Genomic DNA, 21058 nt, shown 5'->3' with positions numbered 1-21058 from the left:
TGGGATATGAGTTATCACTTATGAGACAGAATCTCATATCTTTACGGCCTGCATTGCCAGGAGGATTTTTAATATAACCTTCATACTTTATTTGCTTGCAGGTCATTCATAATAAAAACTACTTTTACCATGAAGTTCTTTATCAAGGTTTTTTATTATATATTTATCAAAGCACTCACACGTGTTCATGACAAAGTCACTTTCAAGCACTGAAATGGATGGTCTCAGTTTTAAGCTCACAACACTGGGTACTTTAGCCTGCACACACTATGAATTAGGCAGTTATCTCCAACACACCAGCTGGAAATGATAGGCATGTTAAAATCAAACTAAATGGTCTCTTAGCAGGTCAGGCATCTCTTTAAGCAAAGATGGTGTAACTTTTCCTTTCTCTTGAAGTTGTAATTAAAACAGTGGCCATCTTAAGCTCTACATACCGCAGACACTACTTTATCAAGATACACATCTACATTCAAGCATCAGCTTCCATAAATAATTCTGGCTTATTCTGTTAAAACTTATGTCCTGTCAACTTTGGGATTGATATTATACATCATATGAATTCTGCACTCTAGAATTTTCTTGTCTCAGGAAAATGTCTGTAAAATATCAAATTGACTGATATCTAGGTATCAGTCAAACCCTCACAAAATGGAATAATTTATATGGTTTAGATACAGTCCTTATTTCTTGTATGCAGATGTTTGGTTTAAATTGTCAGATCTTCTAGATTGTTCTGCTCAGCGATCTTCTGAAACCAGAAGTACTATCTTCTGAAGTATCATGCAGACCCTCAGATTACACCCCCAAACCTCAGCCAGTCCCACCAGCTTCACATCTCTGAGTGGCATGTTTAGACTTGAAAGTCTGAGACTCCCAGCTCTGGATGGTTCACATAGTGGCTGAGATTGCTTAAGAGACAAGAATTGTTAATGTGATTCATAAAGTTAACTAGAGGTAAAGCTAACATTTTTTGATCACATGATGTGTTCCAGACAGTGTGCTGACTGGATACTTATTGCATTTATTACCTCAGATGGACAGTCAGAAAGAACATCCCTCCTCTCTGTGGATGGAGACGGGTTGGTAAAGTAGGGGGACTCAGGAATGTTTACTTACTATAGTCCACAGAAAATGTCTAAGTCTAGAATGGAACAGTTCAAGAATAAAACTGGTAGGTTTGACAGGTGTAAGGGATATAGATAAGAACATACATTAAGTGGCATAGAAGATAGTCCAGATGCCTGAGCAAAACTTTTGCAATGACAAATTCAGCTAAACAGGGCCAAGCTTGGTAAAAATTAAGAGATCCACTCATCTTCTCAGCTGAAAACAACATTTAATAGACCATGTTGCATGCTACTTTTATACGCAAGCGTACATATAGGACAACTGTATATTCCTTTATGGATGTGAGTCTTCACAATGGAAAACTCTTAACAATACTGGCATAAGAGGGTGTGTTTTCATGAGCAATCACAAATATCATTATCATTTAATTTTTATTTATGTATGTATATGAGTGTTTTGTATCCATGTATGTTTGTTCACTGTTGTGCGCCTGTTTCCAGAGGCCAAAAGAGGGTACCAAATCTCTCTGCCCCTTATTATTATTTTTATTTTAACAACAAAGTGTAAGGGCCAGTGGATAATGATATAAATATGATTGGGAATGAGAAGCATTTTATAAACTTGATTCTGACCTCATCCACATCATACTAATGGAGAAAAACAAGCCAAGAGCTACCCATTAATGAGATTAGTGTTAGTGGGATGTCTCATTCAACTTTCCTCAGCATCACCCAAATGTAGTCTCAAGTGAAGGGTTTCAGAAGATGAAGTTTTCTGAAATATGAGAGGCTTTTACTACTTGTGCTTGTACTTGGTTTCAGGGACTCAGATAGTCTTAGTCTAGTGTGAGTGGCTTCTATGTATGACATGATAGGAGCCACTAAATACTTTCTATTAATGCCACTGGGAGGCACCACTTAATCTTATGTCTTTGGAAACAAATAGAAAGCATGGGTTGTCTCAGAAGTAGCATTATAGTTAACAACCATGTAAGCCATCTCTTGCAATGTAGCATATTACCCTAGAGGTTAACAAATTAATGCAACAAGCATCATCTCATAGTTTCATGAAGGAATCTGGGCTTAGCTTAGCAAGATACTCTTGACTCAAGGATGTTTGTGGGGAGATAGCCCATCTCTCCTCTCTTGCTCTGGGACCAACAACAGCCTCAACTGGTAGGAATCCATTCACATGGTTCCTAGTTGGTTTGGGTCCTCATCACACTGGCAGATTACTACATGAAATCCAGAACCCCTCAGGACAAGTATCACAAGAGATTTTAAGAAATAGGTCACCCAAGATGGAAGTCACAGTCTTTTAAAACTGTATGTTAGAAGTGACATTCCATTTGTCTGCCATATCCTGTTCATCAAATGGAAGTCAGCAAGTAGCAGACCACAGAAAAGGGGGGCGATTACATAAGGATATGAGTGCCAGCAGGCAGGAGCCATTGGATCAACAACAATACAGCTAGGTCTTTATCCTTCCTGCATGCTTTCGTATTTCCAATTTTGTCACTTTTGACATAAGTTATTTGTAAATGAAATAAAAATATTAAGAGCAATAAAATTAAATTAGAGAGAAAGTATTCTTGGATCTGAATCACCAGAAAACTCCTGTCACTTCTCATTGGAGCCTTCTTAATAAGATAACTGACCTGACTGGGCAAAGGACTTGTTATTGACCTTCCCAAACACACATTGGATCACATCGCATGAACCCAAATTGAAGATCATTACTCTAAGAGATATTTGAGAGCTTGAAAATATTTGGCATTGAAATGGCTGAAGCCCCTAGCTGCGATAGAAAGACATCAGTCTCTCTCAGTGGCCTAACAGTCTCCTTTTTGCTTTGTTCTCTGTAGTATGCTTGAGAGTTCAAACCGGCTTGATGAAGAACACAGGCTGATCGCCAGGTATGCTGCACGCCTGGCAGCAGAGTCCTCCTCATCTGTAAGTAGAATGAAAGGAAACCCCTGTTGGCCCCCAGCATCTTTGAATTGCAAATGCCCTAGTCCACTGCTATCATTATGCCCAGTGCTAATTAGTGAGGGAATTGGTACTTTTTTGTTGTTCTTGTCTTTGTTGCTATAATTATGATGTCTTGGCAATGCATTGTCAATTTTAAAAATATGATAGACTAAGGAAGAAAGCCTCTACAGTAGTGTGATATACTCAAATGTCCCACATGCCTCCCCTTTACCCAATCTCATTGTCATATCTGAGAACCTGAAGCAGGGTTTTGTTTCCCGTTGTGTAGGTAGGTATATTGGAGATCTGTAGAACAGTTTGTTCTTAGAATGAATAGCAATTTAATTTTCTGTTCTTGCCCCGCATCCCACCCCACGGAATAATTTCTTCTTCCTTGTCTTCATATCCAGTGACTCGCATCTCACATGTGAACTCACTTTCCTAATAGTGTCAACTCCATGTTTTGCAGCAGCCAACTCAGCAGAGGAGTGCTCCTGACATCTCCTTCACCATCGATGCAAATAAGCAACAAAGGCAGCTGATTGCAGAGCTAGAAAACAAGAACAGGTAGGGCTTGGGGATGGTACTTTAAGTTTTTGGAATTTCCTTACATGCTTATTTAAGGGAGGATACTGCAAGTCTGTGAAGATGGGAAATGGAGCTTCATAATAAAAGTGGTGTCTCTGTGTGTGTGTGAGTGTGTACATATAGTGTGCCTTTTGTGGGTGTGTATGTTTGAGTGCATGTGAGTGTATGTGTACGTGCATGTGTGTGTGTGGATGGTGTGCCTGTGGTGTGTGTGTGTGTGTGTGTGTGTGTGTGTGTGTGTGTGTGTGTGCCTTCTGTGATAGGGTATTGGAGTGCATGTGTGTGTATGTGTACGTGCATGTGTGTGTGTGTGTGGATGGTGTGCCTGTGGTGTGTGTGTGTGTGTGTGTGTGTGTGTGTGTGTGTGTGTGTGTGCCTTCTGTGATAGGGTATTTGAGTGCATGTGTGTGTATGTGTACGTGTGTGTGTGTGTGTGTGTGTGTGTGTGTATGAGTATATGTATGTGGGGGAGTGTTTGTGTGCATGTATGTGTGTCTGTGGGTGTATATTTCAGAACTATCAACATGATTAATGTTGGACAATTCTGGACAGCTCTCATTTCCCTTTTTCTAGTTTTCTTAACAAGCTGCAGTTCAGGAGGATCATCCTGGGTACAAGGTGGAATGGGTCTCTGTTGCTCAGGGATGAGTAGGAATCTCACTAAGAAGTCCTCCTATAAGGCTAAGGAAACACTCAGGGCAGCATCACTTCATCCCATTGTTCAATCCAAATATCTCTATATCAACAGGTCTCATCTCCACTAACACAGATTAACCCCACTGATTCTGTCTCTGCAGCATCTCCCCCAAAGCTACCCACTTCATCTCTACCACCAGCTACCAACCAACCTGTCACTTTTGAAACATAAATCATATCATACTTTTCCCATGACAAAACCTTCTGGATGCTCTGTGACATTTTGATTAAAACCCTCTCAGGTCATCATGGCCTGCAAGGTGCCAGCTCCCTAGAGTCCTTCATGACTTTTCAGTGATAGTGCCCATGACTATCACACTCCAGCCTCCTGTGGCTTCTTTTACTTCCTAGTAGCCCCGCCTTTAGCCTAGGAAGCTTTTCTATGGAGCTCTGCATAATAGCCCTGCATCATTATCAGGGGCATTACCCCTTAAGACTATTTCCTCTGTGTGTGTGTGTGTGTGTGTGTGTGTGTGTGTGTGTGTGTGTGTGTGTGTGTGTTTCCTCAATGTCTGAAATAATCCTCCTTATGCCTCTACTTATTCTAACCCTACCTTCCCTGAATGAAATGGAAGTTCTCTAAGAACAGAGGTCATAGCAAAAACCTGCATGGGTTCAGGAGTGTCCCTAACATTGTAGTTGCTGAATAAGGTGTTAAAATGAGAAAATAACAAGTAGGCAAGGCAAAGCTCATACTCAGTTCTAAGCAAGCTCTTTATGGGAACAATTTGTCCATTCTAGATTTCTTGGAACAATATAAAATGTCTTAATATTTCATCCCATTCTTAATGCTAATGTCGTATTTGATGTGGTAGTGGTAAAGGGGGTAATTGGTCATTATTTCATGTCTGTAGAATTTAGCCTAACATGTTTGGATAAATGATCAAAACATCCTTTAAGATGCTACAAGTAAGAATTAAGAGGCTTAGCACAATTTTATGTGTTTTGTGATAAACACTCTTTTGACTGAATTGTCCCAGGACCTGGCTATCATCATCAGGAAACCACAAATCAGAGTGGAGGTACTATACTAGCTATGACATCATGACTTCATGGTCTTTGAAAGTACTCCTCTCTACTGGCCCCACCCACCAAGCAGATATTCATTACAGGATTCCTCTAATTTACAGTGTGATAGGAAGCAAGAGTCAAAGAGGGAGAAAAAAGAGGCACTATGAAGTATTAGACAAATGGAAAAGGTAGCTACAGAGGTCAGAATTTGCTCAGGATAGTTACCAGTTCATGAATTGCTGCCTGGGTTACATAGCACTTTTTCCAGATGGTATGTGAAGATAACTGGGTGGAATCATAGCAAGCGTTGATGAGTGGGTTCCCTTAAAATGAACAAAGACACCTAAAACCCATGCAGAGAAAATACAGGAGAATAGTAGATGAAGGGAAAGAAGTGAGGGGGTTGAGTGGGACCAGAGGCCATGAAGAAAGCTTGTGAGCAAGCCAGTCAGCTGAGAGTTTGAAGCCAACAGTGCAAAAGATCCATGTGAACCCAGAGGTCTCCACTGGGTGTGTGGGTGCTGACAGGGATGGGAAGCAGAAGACAGAGGGGCCATGTTCTATGTTGTCTGGAATCTTTCCATCAATTTGAACATCAGAAAGTGAGTAGAAAGAAAGAAAAAGTACCCCATTTTTTAAGTTCTTGACAAGTTCCTTTAGAAAAACAGAGCAAATATTAAAACTGGAACTCAAAAGAGTTTATTTTATGTTCAGTAACAAAGTAAACTTATAATATGTGCTATGAAAGGTTACTCCAAATAAGCTAGTCTGGAATTAATAAATGTCAATATATCAGTGAATGAGCCATTCATAAGAAGGAGCTAAGAAGACAAGGAAGGTGGGATATCCAAGACTGCAGGACCTGTGGCTAACTGAACAATAGGCAAGTTGAAGCCACTCTTCAGGGAAGAATTTTGCTATGCAATCCTTTCATTCATTCAGAGTTCCCAACAGACATCACCACACATGCATCCCTTCTCCAGCCCTCTTCTAGGGCACACTGTAGCTGCTAACCAGGAAGAATCCACTCATCTGAAAGAGAGGTCTAAAGTCATGATTAATAGCATCCAACCAAGTTTCCAGGTGACAAAATCAAGAAAACTAACAGTTGCTTTGAGATGTTAAGGACAGAGCATTGTGGACTTGTGTATTTATATCTTATTATATCATCTGTCAAACAAATTAATATTAAAAATATTGTAGGGGATGCTGTAACCACGCCTGCTTAAGGGTTGGCTACACGTGGTCAGTGGGAAAGTTTAAAAGAGTAAGTACATGGTGGCCTGCTTTCGCTTTCATCTTCTGCTTGCTGTATGGACTGCTGCCCCACCAGCTGGCTAGGTTGCTCTGTAAGTAAGGCTTTTCCCTATTAAATTCCCTTGTATTTTTACCTGGCTCTGTATTGGCAATTTCCCACATTATCTGGTGTCAGAAGCAGGCTTGGCTACAGCGTCCCCTACATAAAACATCCTGTCTCCCTCTTTTCCCTACTGTGACCTACTTTACATTATCACCATGGTCCAGGTTGGGGGGTGTAAATGCTTTTTAGAGGTGATGTGTTAGTTGGACATGTCAAGATAGAGAAATATGACCATGAAAGACAAAAGAATTGCAGGTAAAAATACAAATAATCTTTGAGGAATACTTGCCAGAATAAATCCAAAGAACTCAGATGAAGGGAAAAATAGAAGTATCAGTATCCAAGATGACCCCAAGGCACAAAAATGAAATTTACACTGTAGCAATGAAGAGCGTCAGTCAGACATTGATAAGATGTCTACATGTTTCTGACGGAGTAACTGACTAATATGCAGAGTGCATTTTCACAGGGTTGAGTAGATGCTGGGGAGAAGTGAAAAGTCCAATGGTGAATAGATGATGCCAGAAATAGCATTAAAATAACCCATGCAGAAGATGATTAGACGAAAGAATAACTATAGTGGAATTGTTTTTAAGAGCTCCACCTGAGGGGTTCTGCCCTCCTCTGTACTTTCCATTACCACTCCTGATTCCCCAGTAACAATCTGAACACATCTAGGCTCTCTAACGGACCTCTTTTCTTCTACTCACTTCTTCTTCCTCTTACTTGCCTGATACAAAGAGGTGGTTGGGACTGGGAATGAGGAAAAGAATGTCAGGGTCAAGAACGGTGCCTGTGCAGCATAAGGAGAAAAGGTCAAACCTGGCCTGAGATCCACACACTTCAGGCTCCTCCTGTACCCTTTACAGACAGAGGGGGAAACGATGCACTCATCCACCTGCCCACTAACCCATAAACAATTCATCTAGGCTGCTCCACTCATCTGCCTTTTCACCTCTCCAGAGCACTTAGGTTTGTAACCAATGCTCTGCTTCCCCATTTAATCTGCCTTCGTCTGGGTCTTGTCCTGTTCTACAATCAGCAGGAAGTGCTGTAAATGTTTTCACAGCCCTGGCTGTGCCTTGACACCATTTTACTGCTTGTTTCTAGGCGTTTTTGTATAGTGAACCCCTAAAACACATGCTTGTAGACCTGAGAGAAAAATAGAGAGGGGGAGGGAGAAGAGAGGAGGAGAGGGCAGGGGAGCGGAGGGGAGAGGAGAGGATGGGAGGGGAGGGGAGGGAGAAGAGGAGAGGAGAGCTCCCCCCTGCCCTTGGGCATGAATGATTCCTAGAATTCCCTGTCCCATCCCTGAGGAACAACTCATCCATCCTAATTTCACCTCTTTTAAGCCCATCTTGGTTCTGCTTTTGCACTGTGGAAATTCACTCATTTTCAGGCTTAGATATCTGGCACCCAAGGAGCCCTGAGTGGCAGAAGAAGGAGAAAAGGGCTAACAGCACATAGAACTACCCTTTCTATAACCATGGTGGCTCCCTCTTCTCTTTTATAAGGAAGATAAGTTTCCATGAAATATTCCTTTAAATAGATATTTCTACCAGAATATAAGGGAGAAGACAAGGAAGGGTTAGGATCCAAACTTGTCACTATTCCCAGGAAAGGTGGACTGGACTCCTGATTCTCAAATAATCATGCAAAACTACAACCACCCTTATGTGTTACAGAACGCTCCAGCTTGACCTGTACTGTCTATATGTTGGTACCCATCACCTGACTTAGAGAAGTCTGATACTCCCCCCAAAAAAAAGATGCTCGATTGCCTAATTTAATCATTACTCGTTGTATGTATGTATCATGTTAATATGTTACTCCATAAGCATGAACGATTGTTTGTCAATTTAAAATCTTGAAACATGGACTGCCACCCCACCCCTAACCTGCTCAGCAGGTTTGTTCTCATTTCTAAGTGTTTTGTGATGTCTTACTGACCATTGGGCCTTTTGTTAAGTACAAACCTGACTCTTCCATGTCCCCTAAGAGTATATGACTAATAATCCTACTTAATTTCTTCAAATCTACTTACATTTAATTTGCTGTGCACAGTTTTGCGTCACTGATGGCCGCCTAATGCCCACCAAGTGCAGGGCATTCTAGCATCAATAATAAGCTGAGATATTTCATTGCCTGACAGATGTTCCACCAATAGCTCTTTATGTCACAGGATCAATTACAATGAATCTGTTTAAAAGCCTTTCCTTGTAAGGCTGCCTTCTTTGTGATTCATGGTTAAAGCTAAATATATAAAGCAAAAAGACTTTTTTTTAAAATATGACTTTGGGATTTCCCTGATAATTTCAGCAAGAAAATTTCTTCTTGGTAAAAGAATAAAGATGTGTATTTTTGTCAAATGAGCAGCATTTATACTTTCTTCTCTCTCCAGTACCTCTCATGTGCTATTCATGGGTATTTTGTGGTGTCAGAGTGTGATCATAAATGATATGAGATACCAAACTTTGCACTCACCAATGTTGGACGTGTTACCACAACACCGCATTACTTACCGGAGAGAAGACAGGCCTTAGTGATAACTCTTGGAGGCACACTGCACAGTCTGCATTGTTTGGTTGTGCTAAGGATAGGGCGAGCCTTCCCCTAACCTACCCAAACTACACTGGAGCAGGACATCCCCTGGCAGAGGAAAGTCAGCTCTATTCTTAACCACAGGACAACCCTACTTCTCTCCGTTCTGCTGACCTGGTGTGTTCACATGTCGACATCCAGGGAAGTACTGACACTAATTCTTCCCTTCCTCCTCTCCCCAAGAGAAATCTTACAAGAGATCCAGAGACTTCGGCTAGAACATGAGCAAGCTTCTCAGCCCACACCAGAGAAGGCTCAGCAGAACCCAACCTTGCTGGCAGAACTGCGGCTCCTCAGGTAAGAGAAGGACCCAAATTTTCCCAGGGAACATATGTTAAAGATCTGGTTTTGTTATGTGTCTTGTGGGAGCGTCTGTATGCATGCATACCTGTACATATGTGTATGGGTGCACTCGTTGGGTTTTGAGGTTAGCTACTGGCAATCTCTTTCCATCATGTCCTGCCTTATATATGGAAGAAGTGTTCCTCACTCGACCAGAGCTCACCAATGAGGCTACTGTGCCCAGCCAGCTTGCTCCCAGGATCCTCTGACTCTTTCTGAAGAGTATTGAGATTACCAGTGGGCCACCATGCCCACCTGACATTCATGTAAGAGCTGAGAATATGACATCTGGCTCTCATGCTTGTGTGACAAGTCTTTATGCACTGAGCCATGGCCCCAGCCCCAGTGTTTGAACTCTTTTGTACCACCTGGCAGCAGCTGGCTGGCACACAGCCCTGAACCAACATAGCTGCTGATGATCTTTCTTTTCAATAAAACATAATTGATCACTAAGATCTGAACAATTTTGAGAAGTTATACTTTTTTTTTTTTTTTTGCTAGACACAGAGAAAAGGACAAAGTGTTCCTTAGATCAAAAGCAAAATACCTTCACTGGGGGAAAAAAAGTTTCACTTGGCTGTTTTTAGTCATTTGTACTATCAAAATGTGTGTACATTAAAACCAAACACATAAGCAGCTAAATAAATATCACAGGTTTCTAAATTGAAGGATTGATATATAGCCCACAAAGCAGAGTCTGCTTTTCTCTAAATCATGTCTTCAAAAGAACCATTGCTTTGTGGTACATGCCTGGAATCTGAGCCAACATAGATGCTGAGATGGGAAGGCCTAGACTCAAGTTCAAGACTAGCCTAGGTGGTAATTATCTCACTGGTAGAACTTTTATACAGAACATGGGAGGGCTGGGGTCTTCTAAAACAGATATGTCATGCCTCTGTTGTTCCTTGGATGGGAAAACCTAATCTAATCTAATCTGCCAATTTAGGATACTTGAGTTGGAGGGACTGTGGAAGGTCATGACTACTCTCTTGGGTGTCACTGCCTTCTCAGGCAGAAAGCTAAAGTAGTCTGCCTTGGATGAGGGCTGCAGCTGTTGCCACTACTTCTATGCTGCAAAATGTAGGTGTTATTATAGGTTCCTCTCATGAAACTGACTTGGCATCATGCCTTGGATATGACAAGTTCTCAGGTGTATTTATGGAGCAAATAGCAGAGAAGTGAATTCCCTCAAGGAAGACCATATTGGTCTTTCAGAAGGAAGCTTTAGCTACAGAGAATTACATGTTCTTATCCTTCAGTTCATATGCTGAGTTTACTCCATGTGTACCTATCACCCTGTGAGCTACAGTTTCTGCAGTGAGTACAGGTGCCTCCTCAAAGAAACTCATCAAAATGAAATCTCTTTTCTTCCTCCAAACAGAAACTAAATTCAATAGGTTTCTCCTGCCCTTGTTATAAAGTCCCAGTTGCATGCCACCTTTGATGCTGCTCAGGATTCCATCCAATCTCGGCTCTTCAGACTCATGAACACCAGAGGAGCCCTTGCTCAGGTTGCAGGCCCTGCTTCTCCCAGGCCTATGACTAGAGCAAATCTATCAAGGCCTCACTTGAAAGGAAATTGGCAAAATTTACACATGCTGCTTCATGTAGAGTGATTTCCTTATACTTTTGAATAATTTAATCAATAGTTAATTACTCAATTAACAATTTAGTTATTAACAGCATAATGACTTAATTAATAGAAATAGAAATTCTTCCAGATACCTATGTGGCTTTTATTCTGATTCCATTCTATTCTGACTACTACAAATTCTTACATGCTCTACTACATTATTTCTTAGAAGAGATGAAAAATGAGTAGAAGAGAAAGATAATGGTGTTTTTTAATCATCTTCATCAAATATATTTTAAAAGCAAATGACTGTTGACAGTCATGGGGAAATGGAATGGTTATTGGTCTGCCAGGATCAGGGTAGGACCTGGTCTGTCTGAATTACCACTTCTATCTCTTCACCCTGTTCTCTATAGGAGAGATTTGGGAGAGGAATTTTCATAAGCAATTTTGATGGTTCTCCTGTGGAGCTTTTGCTTCTCAAAGTGTTCTGTTTCATGTGGAGGACAGCCTAGAAAGATGGTGGGATGAGCCTGGATCACTGAGATGTTTTTCCAGTTGGTATTTCCCCATCCTCATGGAGCCATCACAGAACAGTCACAATTCTAACCACCCTCCTGTGCCCCAAATGTGGGTGTCCCATGACCTCGGCTGAGCACAAAACCTTACTTCCTAAGGAATTAGAATCACCAGTAACTTCTTTGCCAGTGGCACTTCCCTTCAGCTGGTGCCCAACTGGCTTATAGTCTGCCTCTATGTTCTATATATTTCTCTATGCTGAAGGAAGAATTGTCCTTTCTAGAAGGCTATTTCTCTAGATATCTGTGTCACATACCACATATGTCAGTTACCCCTTCTTGCTCTGTGCTAAGCATCTCCAGAATTTGGAGATTGCACTGATATACTGACACCTAGATTTAAATAAATAAATAAATAAATAGCCTGGGAATTCTGTGCTTTCATCTTTTGTTATTTCAGACTTTCAAGGGGTTCTAAGACAGCGGCCTCTTACAAAGTTACTTTGGCCGTACTTCCTAGGAATGAACAGCATCCATGCAAGTCTTACTGTGTCAATCATGAACTTGCTTTAACAAATACTCAGTTTTATTTTTAGTATTAAACTCACTATGTCCTTTCTAAATGATTATGTTTCCCTTTTTCCTTAAGCCACAAGGAAACCAAAAGCCACATTAGCAGACCTGATGGGATTATAATTAGGACTTCCTATGTGCCAACCTCCATATATGCTGTACCACTGAATGCAATAACAAGCCTGGAAGAAAGGCTCTCTTATACTCCTTTCATAGATAAGAAAACTAAGATTCAATAAAGTTAATAAATGTGGCAGATATCATGACCCTAGACCACTAAGTATATATGCATGTACTTCCTAAGAAAACATTTTCTTTTATAACCATGACCCAATCCTCAAATTCAGAAAGTACTGTGGATACAACTCCTATATAATTCATATTAAAATGTTATTGTCCTAAATCTATCTTAAAAGGAAGTAGATTCCAACACATAGACACTAAATTAAAAATAATCTCACAGAATTTCAGAATAAAAGTCATTTATTTAGAAATTCATACACTTAGCAGAAGGAAATCAAAATCATTATTTAGTCTTTTATTTAATATGTTGCTTGACCACCTTGAATGTGGAGGCTGTAACATGCATTGGTAATTAGGTGTCATTGGCAACTGTTGCTCTAAACACTTGGAGAGAAGAGTGAACAAAGGCATCATTAAATGACTTTAATAGAATTGAGTGTCGTGTTTTTAAGATTGCTATTATATTATGAATGTACAATAAGACTGATCTATGTTGGCTAATGGTAAGTTAATAGCAGTTCATTCTTTCTAAGGATTTAAATGTCTCTCAGTATTTTTTACCTACAATAGTAGGATTTTTCACTGACCTCAATGGATTCCTGTGGCCAAAAATTACAAAGAAATCATGAGGTGAAAACTGAGTGTAAATCAGGAATATTGTGCGAAGTCCTATTGTAAATATTAAGAGAATACTGTGTGCAGATAAGGTCATAGAAAAACAGTCTAAATGTTTGTCATTGAAGGATACTTTGGGATGAGATGAAACATACAAAATTACAAAGCTTCTGCCAAGGAGGCAGCAAGCAAAATAAGCTGTCATAGACCTATATAACATGTGATGTTTCCTTTTCTTCAGAAAAGGAAGTTAAAGGAAGAATTGTTTAAGGAAACAGTCTGGGGGGGGGGAGGTGGAGAGATTGCTTAGCAGTTAAGATATCTGGCTTCTCATCTAGAGGACTCATGTTCAATCCCCAGCATCCATGTCACGGCTCACAAACATCTGTAACTTAGTTCCAGGGGCTCGGAAGGCCTCCTCTGGCTTCTGGAGCACCAGGCATACCCATGGCTCCCAGACACACATGCAGGCAAGACACTCTACACTTAAAATAAAAGTTGAAAAAGGAAAAAAAACATGTACATATGTGTTCTTGTATATGTGCAGCAAAGGCTAAGATATTTATAAGCTTGTTTTTAAGTCTTTTTAAACAATTCCCATACAAAAGCATATTTGAGTGTTTCATTTATGTCCCTAACCTGTCCCCCTCCAAGTAAATATCTTTCAGCTGAATAAGTCACAGCTTAACTCACTGAGATATCTATTATACTGTCAGTTCCCCCCCACACAGACCCTGCTGTAAGTCTAGCTAATACAGTGTCTATGCCATTAAGACATATGTGTTCATACATCAATGCATGTTGCTAAGGAATCCAGTCATTTTTTTAAAAATATAAGCTTTGATATTTCAAAGCAAGCAAAAGATCCCTGTGGAAACAAGGAAAATATATATTAATTTGCTCACAAATTATCACAAAATAATGAATGTGGTATCTGGTTGGAAAACATGCATATGTGTCACAAATCTGAAGGAATATGTTGTTGCTTCATTTATTTTGTGTTTTTATATTTGCTAACTTTAGTTTTATTTTATTTGGCATACATGGGTGTTTGTCTGCATGTATGTTTGTATACTACATGCTTACAGGGCCCACAGAGGTCAAAAGAAGGCATTTGATCCCCTGGAACTAGAGTTACATGTGGTTTTAAGCCACCACGTGGTGCTGGGAATCAAACCCAGCTCCTCTGGAAGAGCAACGAGTGATTTTAAGCACTGACACAGCTCTCCAGTCCCACATTTGATTTCATTTTTGTAGTCCTGAGAACTGAGCATAAAACCTTGAGTTTGCTATTTGGTGGAGCTCAGGGAATCCTGCAGAAGAGGGGGGAGAATTGTAGGAATTAGGGGGGGGTCGTCAAGGACATCTCAAGAAACCCCAGAGAATCAACTAACCTTGGTTCATAGGGGTTCACAGAGACTGAACCAACAACCAGGGAGCCTGCATGGGAATGACCTAGGCATATATGTTACAGTTGTGTAACTTGGTCTTCTTGTGGGACTCCTAACAGACAGAGCAAGAGCTGTCTCTGACTCTTATTGCCTACTTGTGGGACCCTTTTCCTCAGACTGGATTGCCTCATCTAGCCTTACTATGAGGGGAGGTGCCTAGTCTTATTGCAACTTGATATGCCATGTTTGGTTGATTTCCATGGAAGTCCCACCCTCTTCTGGAAAGAAACAGAGAAAGAGTAGACTGTGGGGAATATCAGAGGAGGGTTGGGGGGATTGGGAAGAGAGGAGGGAGGGGAAACTATTGTCAGGATGTAAAATAATAAAGAAGAAGAAGAAGAAGAAGAAGAAGAAGAAGAAGAAGAAGAAGAAGAAGAAGAAGAAGAAGAAGAAGAAGAAGAAGGAGAGGGAGAAGAAGAAGAAGAAGAAGAAGAAGAAGAAGAAGAAGAAGAAGAAGAAGAAGAAGAAGAAGAAGAAGAAGAAGAAGAAGAAGATAAGGTCTTGCTACCTTCTGCAGGCTAGCCTTGGACCTATTCTGTAGCCCAGGCAAGCCTTGAGTTTGTGATCCTCTTGGCTCTATCTCCCAGGGAGCTGGATTACAGGCCTGCACCCCTAGGCCTAGCTAACACTACTTTTCCTGCTGTTTCATTTCTTTCCCCCTTTTGAAGACTTTGTCATACTTTTAATGTCAACATAAATGATAGACTGCACATTAGTTTCCACTCTGCTGATAATTTAATAGAAGTTCAGTAAAACACAAGCTCTATTCATCATTTTCAGTTATAGAACAAGTATGTGGGAGCATGTTATCCTGACTTCACCAAACACTTCAAAATGGTTATAACCAGTTATGGTCATTACAGTTTCAGCTCAGAGGAGTACCAATCTCACACATGCTAGAACAGAATTTAAACTGCATCTCTACATCAGATTTCCATAGGTCATAGTAAATTTTATATGAATTTGTAGTAATTGTTTTGCATTTTGAAGATGTGTGGGCTGGCCCTTTTCAGTGACAATTAGGTTTGTGTTTGATTTCTGAAGCCAATCGTTCAGAACAAAGCTAGCCAGATAACAAACAAAATGTGGCAATGCCAAGAAAGATTTCTATCCTTGAATTTTGTGTGACTTTTCCCAAATAACAGTCCCCCTCACATTACAATCATTTCCCCACTTGAAGACAGTTATCTACATGGTAACAATATCAAAGACTAGGCATACCCCCTTAGAGACATTCCACTACACAACCACAAAACCAGAAAATAGAATTAGCTCTACTTGAATGTTTTTCTGATGATGGTGGCTTATTTCTTAGACAGCGCAAGGACGAGCTAGAACAGAGGATGTCTGCTCTCCAGGAGAGCCGGAGAGAGCTGATGGTCCAGTTGGAAGGTCTCATGAAGCTACTGAAGGTAAGGCATTTCACATCAATGTTTCTGACCTACTATTATGGTGTTTCAAAATTGTTTGCACATAACTTTCAATGGCTTTTCCAATCACTGTATGCAATTTCCTTCCCAAATGTTGTGAAATCAGATATGGAACCATTTCTTAAGCATGTGAAACAGCAGCAGTAGATCAATAATAGCTCTCATTCTCATGCACTTTCTGGAACTAGGCTGCTATGGACCATAGGGCAAATTCTTTGTTTATTTTCAGTCTCTTATGTCCTTTAATATTATAAAACTGGATTTGTTTATAAATGCTTTCTGTCAGTTTTGGCAATTCTGACTGGCTTGAACACAGGCTAATGTCTAATTCGTAAAATTAAGAAATCGTGACTAACATGTCTTGACAGTAATAGTAAATATTTTACTGCATTTCTGTGGCTCCAACAAGTCATATGACTTCTGTGGGTCTCAAGTGCAAACTGTAAGTGGGATATTTCCTCTCTCTTCTGAGGGAAAAGTACCAAATGATAGAAGTCCAGTAGGATGAAGTAGGCTGCTATTTCATTGGAAGTAGCAATCTCCTTTAATAAGATCGCACTTCTGTCAGCAGTTTATGCTAAATTGCTTTCCAAGTTAACAACAGATGGACATATGGACACTCAGGCCAATAGCAGTGTCCATGCTCCATGGTCATCTGGCCTAAGGGAAACAGTGGGAACCAATATAAACAGGAACTGCCATGTGCCAAAGGCAGCAACTGGGACTTCTGACTGGAGAGCCACAGAGGGAATGAATGGCCCTGTGCATTCACTGTGAGACAGGAATTTCACAGTTTGGTTTTCAGCCCATGCATTCCCACCCTTCCCCCAACCAACATTTGTGGTTTCTCTGTTGTCCTTTCTTTCTTTCTTTCTCCTTCTCTTTCCTTTCTTACTCCTTTTTCTCCCCCTTTCTCTTTCTTTGTTCAAATGCTTTTTAAAAACAATTCTGTGAAGCTTTCTGTCCCAGACACTGCACTTGTAGCATTTCTTTCGTTTGTTTTCTTTGCTCCGTTTTATAACTTAGCCAACATTTTTGGCCATCAGAACCTTCTTTAATAATCCATTTGGGAAATGCTTTATCATTACTCAACAAAATTTACTTCCAGTTGCTAGACATATGAAGTGTAGAGCCGGGGGTTTGGTTGGTTGATATTGGTTCTGTCTTTGATAAGACTGGATCATTAGTAACTTGTTTCTAGCCTATTATCTCATTTGATGCAACAGAAAATCTCTTTTCTGTTTCCCTTTGAAAATACATCGGGTGAAAAGTTCTGAACCAATCTTGCCCTTCCCTGAATGGCAGGAAATTCTGACAAATCTCTGCTGGAATTCCTACACTTCTTCCACTGTAGTGATGAGATAGGAGTCTACTGGCCAGCAGCCATCATGAATCAACCCCACCCAACTGAACACCGACTTTGTACCAAGATATACAAGTACTGGGATAGACAGACAGATCACATACACAGGGGAAAGGAATGGGTCTGTTGTCTCAAATACCTAAATAGGCTTGGAACTAAAGTCACAGGGGTGGCAGAGGCCAGGAGAAGCGTTCAAGCCATGTTGATGCCTCCAGTCTCTTGCCTTCCTTCACTATGTACATGCTCTGGTTGGAACCTTGGGTAATCTAATTGTTATCGATTCAATCTTTCTGTAGGAAGAAGAATTGAAGCAGGGAGTAAGTTATGTCCCCTACTGCAGGTCTTAACTAACAGTGGAGGGCTGCCGTCCTGCTGGCGTTCTCATTGCTTTGGCCTCTAATGTATGTTCGTGCTTCAGTTTGGAAAGAAAAAAAAAATCATACTAATTTGCTTCCATTTCAATGTAGTGCTTGAATTGAGATGATAAAATTCAGCATTCTGTTGTAACTGTCACTGATGTCGGCAACAAATGAAGACCTGTTTCATGTTTAGAAGGGAGAACAACTTGTGATTTGTTGGGAAAGTTTTAGATCCCCAAGGGTGTTAAGTTTCAATTCCATGTTATGCTCTCTGGGGTTATCTTCTAGTAATAGAAGATCAGTCATTAGAGCTACACCAAGGTCTCTGTTGTCTCACAAGCCGCAGGCCACAAGAGCAAACCTCCACACTGTGAACATTCAGTTCAGCTTCCATTTCTCCAAAAGGGTGTAGAAACTCTTTTGTAAGAATCAGGTAATAAATCCCTTTCTGTCGCATAACTACAAGACCATGCCCTCTGCCCTGTGCTCAAAGATGTGTTCAATTGTATAAGATGAGGCTTGGGAGCCGACTGTCCACCTCACGTGTCTTTAGTTTCCTCCAAAGCTGCTTGTTAACAAGATTCTATGAAAAATAGGTAACTTCCTTCCCTTCCACTCTTACCAAGGACCTTTCTGCTCTGTGGTTTCATAAGGTCATTCCACACATTTTTTCCCTCTGGAGATAGAGGCATCTTGACTGTCTGACATGTCATACCCTGAAGCCCTATGTGTGACCTTGTGGTCAGGTTCAGAAGGAACAGGATGCTGAGAGAAATCCCACTAAGCTAGAACAAAAGAAAAGCAGCTTGAATACCTGTGCATGTACCAAAGCGTCTGATGGTGTGTCCCAGTTACTCACATTATTTAAAGATTTAACATTTTATCCATGGTTAATTAGAACTTCAACCTGTCCAATCTCAACAGATCTGTTAATTCTTCTGTATGCTCTTTTCTATTATTCATTCTGTGTGTTTGTGTATAACAAAGAATGTTTGCAAAACACTGGAAACTTTTTAACTCTTCATTCCCAACGTCTGTAAAAGAATAAGAAAAGAGAAGAACCATGTTAAACAAATCTGTAATTCAAATAATAAAGGCAACGTGCGGCATTATTTTGTATATTATGAAAAAATTACTTTATTGAGCTGACGCCAAATTTTCACCAGGGATGACTCCCTTGTGTTAAAGATGCACTGTATTTGTAGCCTGTATCATTGTCCATCCCTGCATCCCTGGGGTGTGGCCACTGACTTAGATCATGGCAGAGCAAATGCCCAGTCCTTGGTAGCTCTCTTTGCAAACAGGCTTTTCCCTGCATGTTCATGGAAACAGAAAATACTGCTCTAGTTTAACTTCTCCTCCCATTGGCCAGAAAGGACAACTGTCTTGCTTTAAAATTCATTTCCCCCAAGGACCCTTTCCCTCCTTTTTCCAAGCAGTATATTCTGAAAGCCTTCTATTGCTGCCTGCATAGAGCCAGGCTGTGGGAGCGCCCTTTAGGTAGATCCTTGACACCTGTGAAGCCCCTCCCAGCCTCTGCACTTTGAAGGGTCTTTGACAGCTGTGGGGACTGCTGCACTGATCGAGGTCATCCTTCAGTACCACCCAAATGTGGGTAACACACTGTGTCATTCCCACCTGCTTTGTTTCTACTCAGGCTTCTCCTTACACTGACCTGAGGTCAAGGTCACTTACACCACAGCATATGAACGGCAGCTCCATGACATGGAAATAGAAGAATGTGAGGGAGAGAGAATGGGACAGGGAGCTCTTCTGAACCATTAGCAACAGAAGAGGGAAATCGTCATCCGGGGTTTTATCAGCATAGACATACCACTTCTCAGAAATTCGGAATATCTACTTTGTTAAGCATTAAAGCAAGCATTCGTTAAGAGCTTTAGAGAAAAGTATTAAACAATACAATAGAAAAATGTAGTCATAGAGTGCAAGTGGCCCTGGCTTATACTGACCTTTAGTCAAAACTAAAGACAGAACCCCATGAAATCCAGCCCCACTGAGTTGGATCAGTAAGAAAATGAGCAAATGCCTTCCAAATTGAGTTCTTGTGTTATAACATGATCTAAGGAGAGAATTTAGAGGTTTTAGATCGGCATCTACTTCTAAATTCTGTTTTATGAGTCTTTCCCCTTCGGGAACATTCTCTTTATAAAAAAATCAAACTCAAATGCCCCATACAACAAATCATGCTTGATTTAATAACCTCTGCTTTATCATAAATGTGTGTGGTTCAATGTAGTATTTTATTATGCTGGTATTTATCTTCCTCACATATACTGTTTCTTGTTATAGGCAATGCATGAAACTATCCCCCTTGAGGAGAGAACATGAATTTTAAAAAATAGTGCCTGTAATATAATATGATTATGGTATCACAAGCAATAAATTGTGTTTTTTACAAAACTGGAATCAAAGTTATCCTACCCTCTTTCTTCCTTGTGTACTCTTAAGATTTATTGAAGGAGCTATAAAATGAACACTCACAAAAAGTATCTTAAGAGTGAAAACAGATGCCTGTAGTGGCAGTAACAATATGGCCTAGAGTTTCTGGTATATTCCCAGTCCCAGCTATTATGTATATGTCTAAAACCGAGTATGTTAACTTTGAGTTTGCATAATAAAGTCTCACTAATTTAGAAAGATTACAGCAGATTGGCCTGAACTACAGAGGCCCCTGCTCTAGCTCACACTGATAAAGATGCTGGGAAAGTAAACTAACTTCCTGACCATTTCAAACATTCTGATAGTGTGTACCTCACAAGATTACTGTGGATATTTTAAAAGACAGTGGGTGTGAAAACATTCTGTGAAAATGCTATCTGAATATCAAATATAAGAGCAAGTATCTGTAGGCATAGTTAAACAGTCATATATAAACTTTTCAAATTTTTGAATACACATACCTATTCACTTATTTTTTTTCCTAGGAGTTTACTAACAGAGTCTCAGTCTGTGGAAGAAGTCTGAACATGACTTTCAATTTGCTTAGCTCTCTTGTAATTACCTTTAACAGTAGAAAACAACCCTTATGCTTCAGAAGTTACAGAAACATCCCAATAAGAACACATTCCTGGGTACATTTTTTTTTTTTTTTTGGTTTTTTGAGACAGGGTTTCTCTGTATAGCTTTGGAGCCTATCCTGGCACTCACTCTGGAAACCAGGCTGGCCTCTAACTCACAGAGATCTGCCCGCCTCTGCCTCCTGAGTGCTTGGATTAAAGGCGTGTGTCACCAACGCCCAGCTCCTGAGTACGTTTTTAATAGATAGTAGACTGA

At 40.4% G+C, this 21058-nt stretch overlaps 1 protein-coding gene across 4 annotated transcripts in view; it reads left to right on the top strand.

Annotated features, from left to right (window-relative positions):
• The window catches only part of Dtna (dystrobrevin alpha), a 252517-nt gene that overhangs the window by 208611 nt on the left and 22848 nt on the right, over nt 1-21058 (top strand). For all 4 annotated transcript variants that reach the window (XM_027400555.2, XM_035440251.1, XM_035440252.1 and 1 more), the window contains 4 exons: nt 2936-3023; nt 3511-3608; nt 9481-9594; nt 15928-16024. In XM_027400555.2, coding sequence (XP_027256356.1) covers nt 2936-3023; nt 3511-3608; nt 9481-9594; nt 15928-16024 — 397 coding nt within the window. The remainder of the gene's footprint in view (nt 1-2935; nt 3024-3510; nt 3609-9480; nt 9595-15927; nt 16025-21058) is intronic.

The sequence above is a fragment of the Cricetulus griseus genome, chromosome 2 (genome assembly GCF_003668045.3).
Source record: "Cricetulus griseus strain 17A/GY chromosome 2, alternate assembly CriGri-PICRH-1.0, whole genome shotgun sequence".
Lineage (NCBI taxonomy): Eukaryota > Metazoa > Chordata > Mammalia > Rodentia > Cricetidae > Cricetulus > Cricetulus griseus.
The sequence above is the reverse complement of the archived record's forward strand: the minus strand, read 5'-3'. Positions and strand labels throughout refer to the sequence as shown.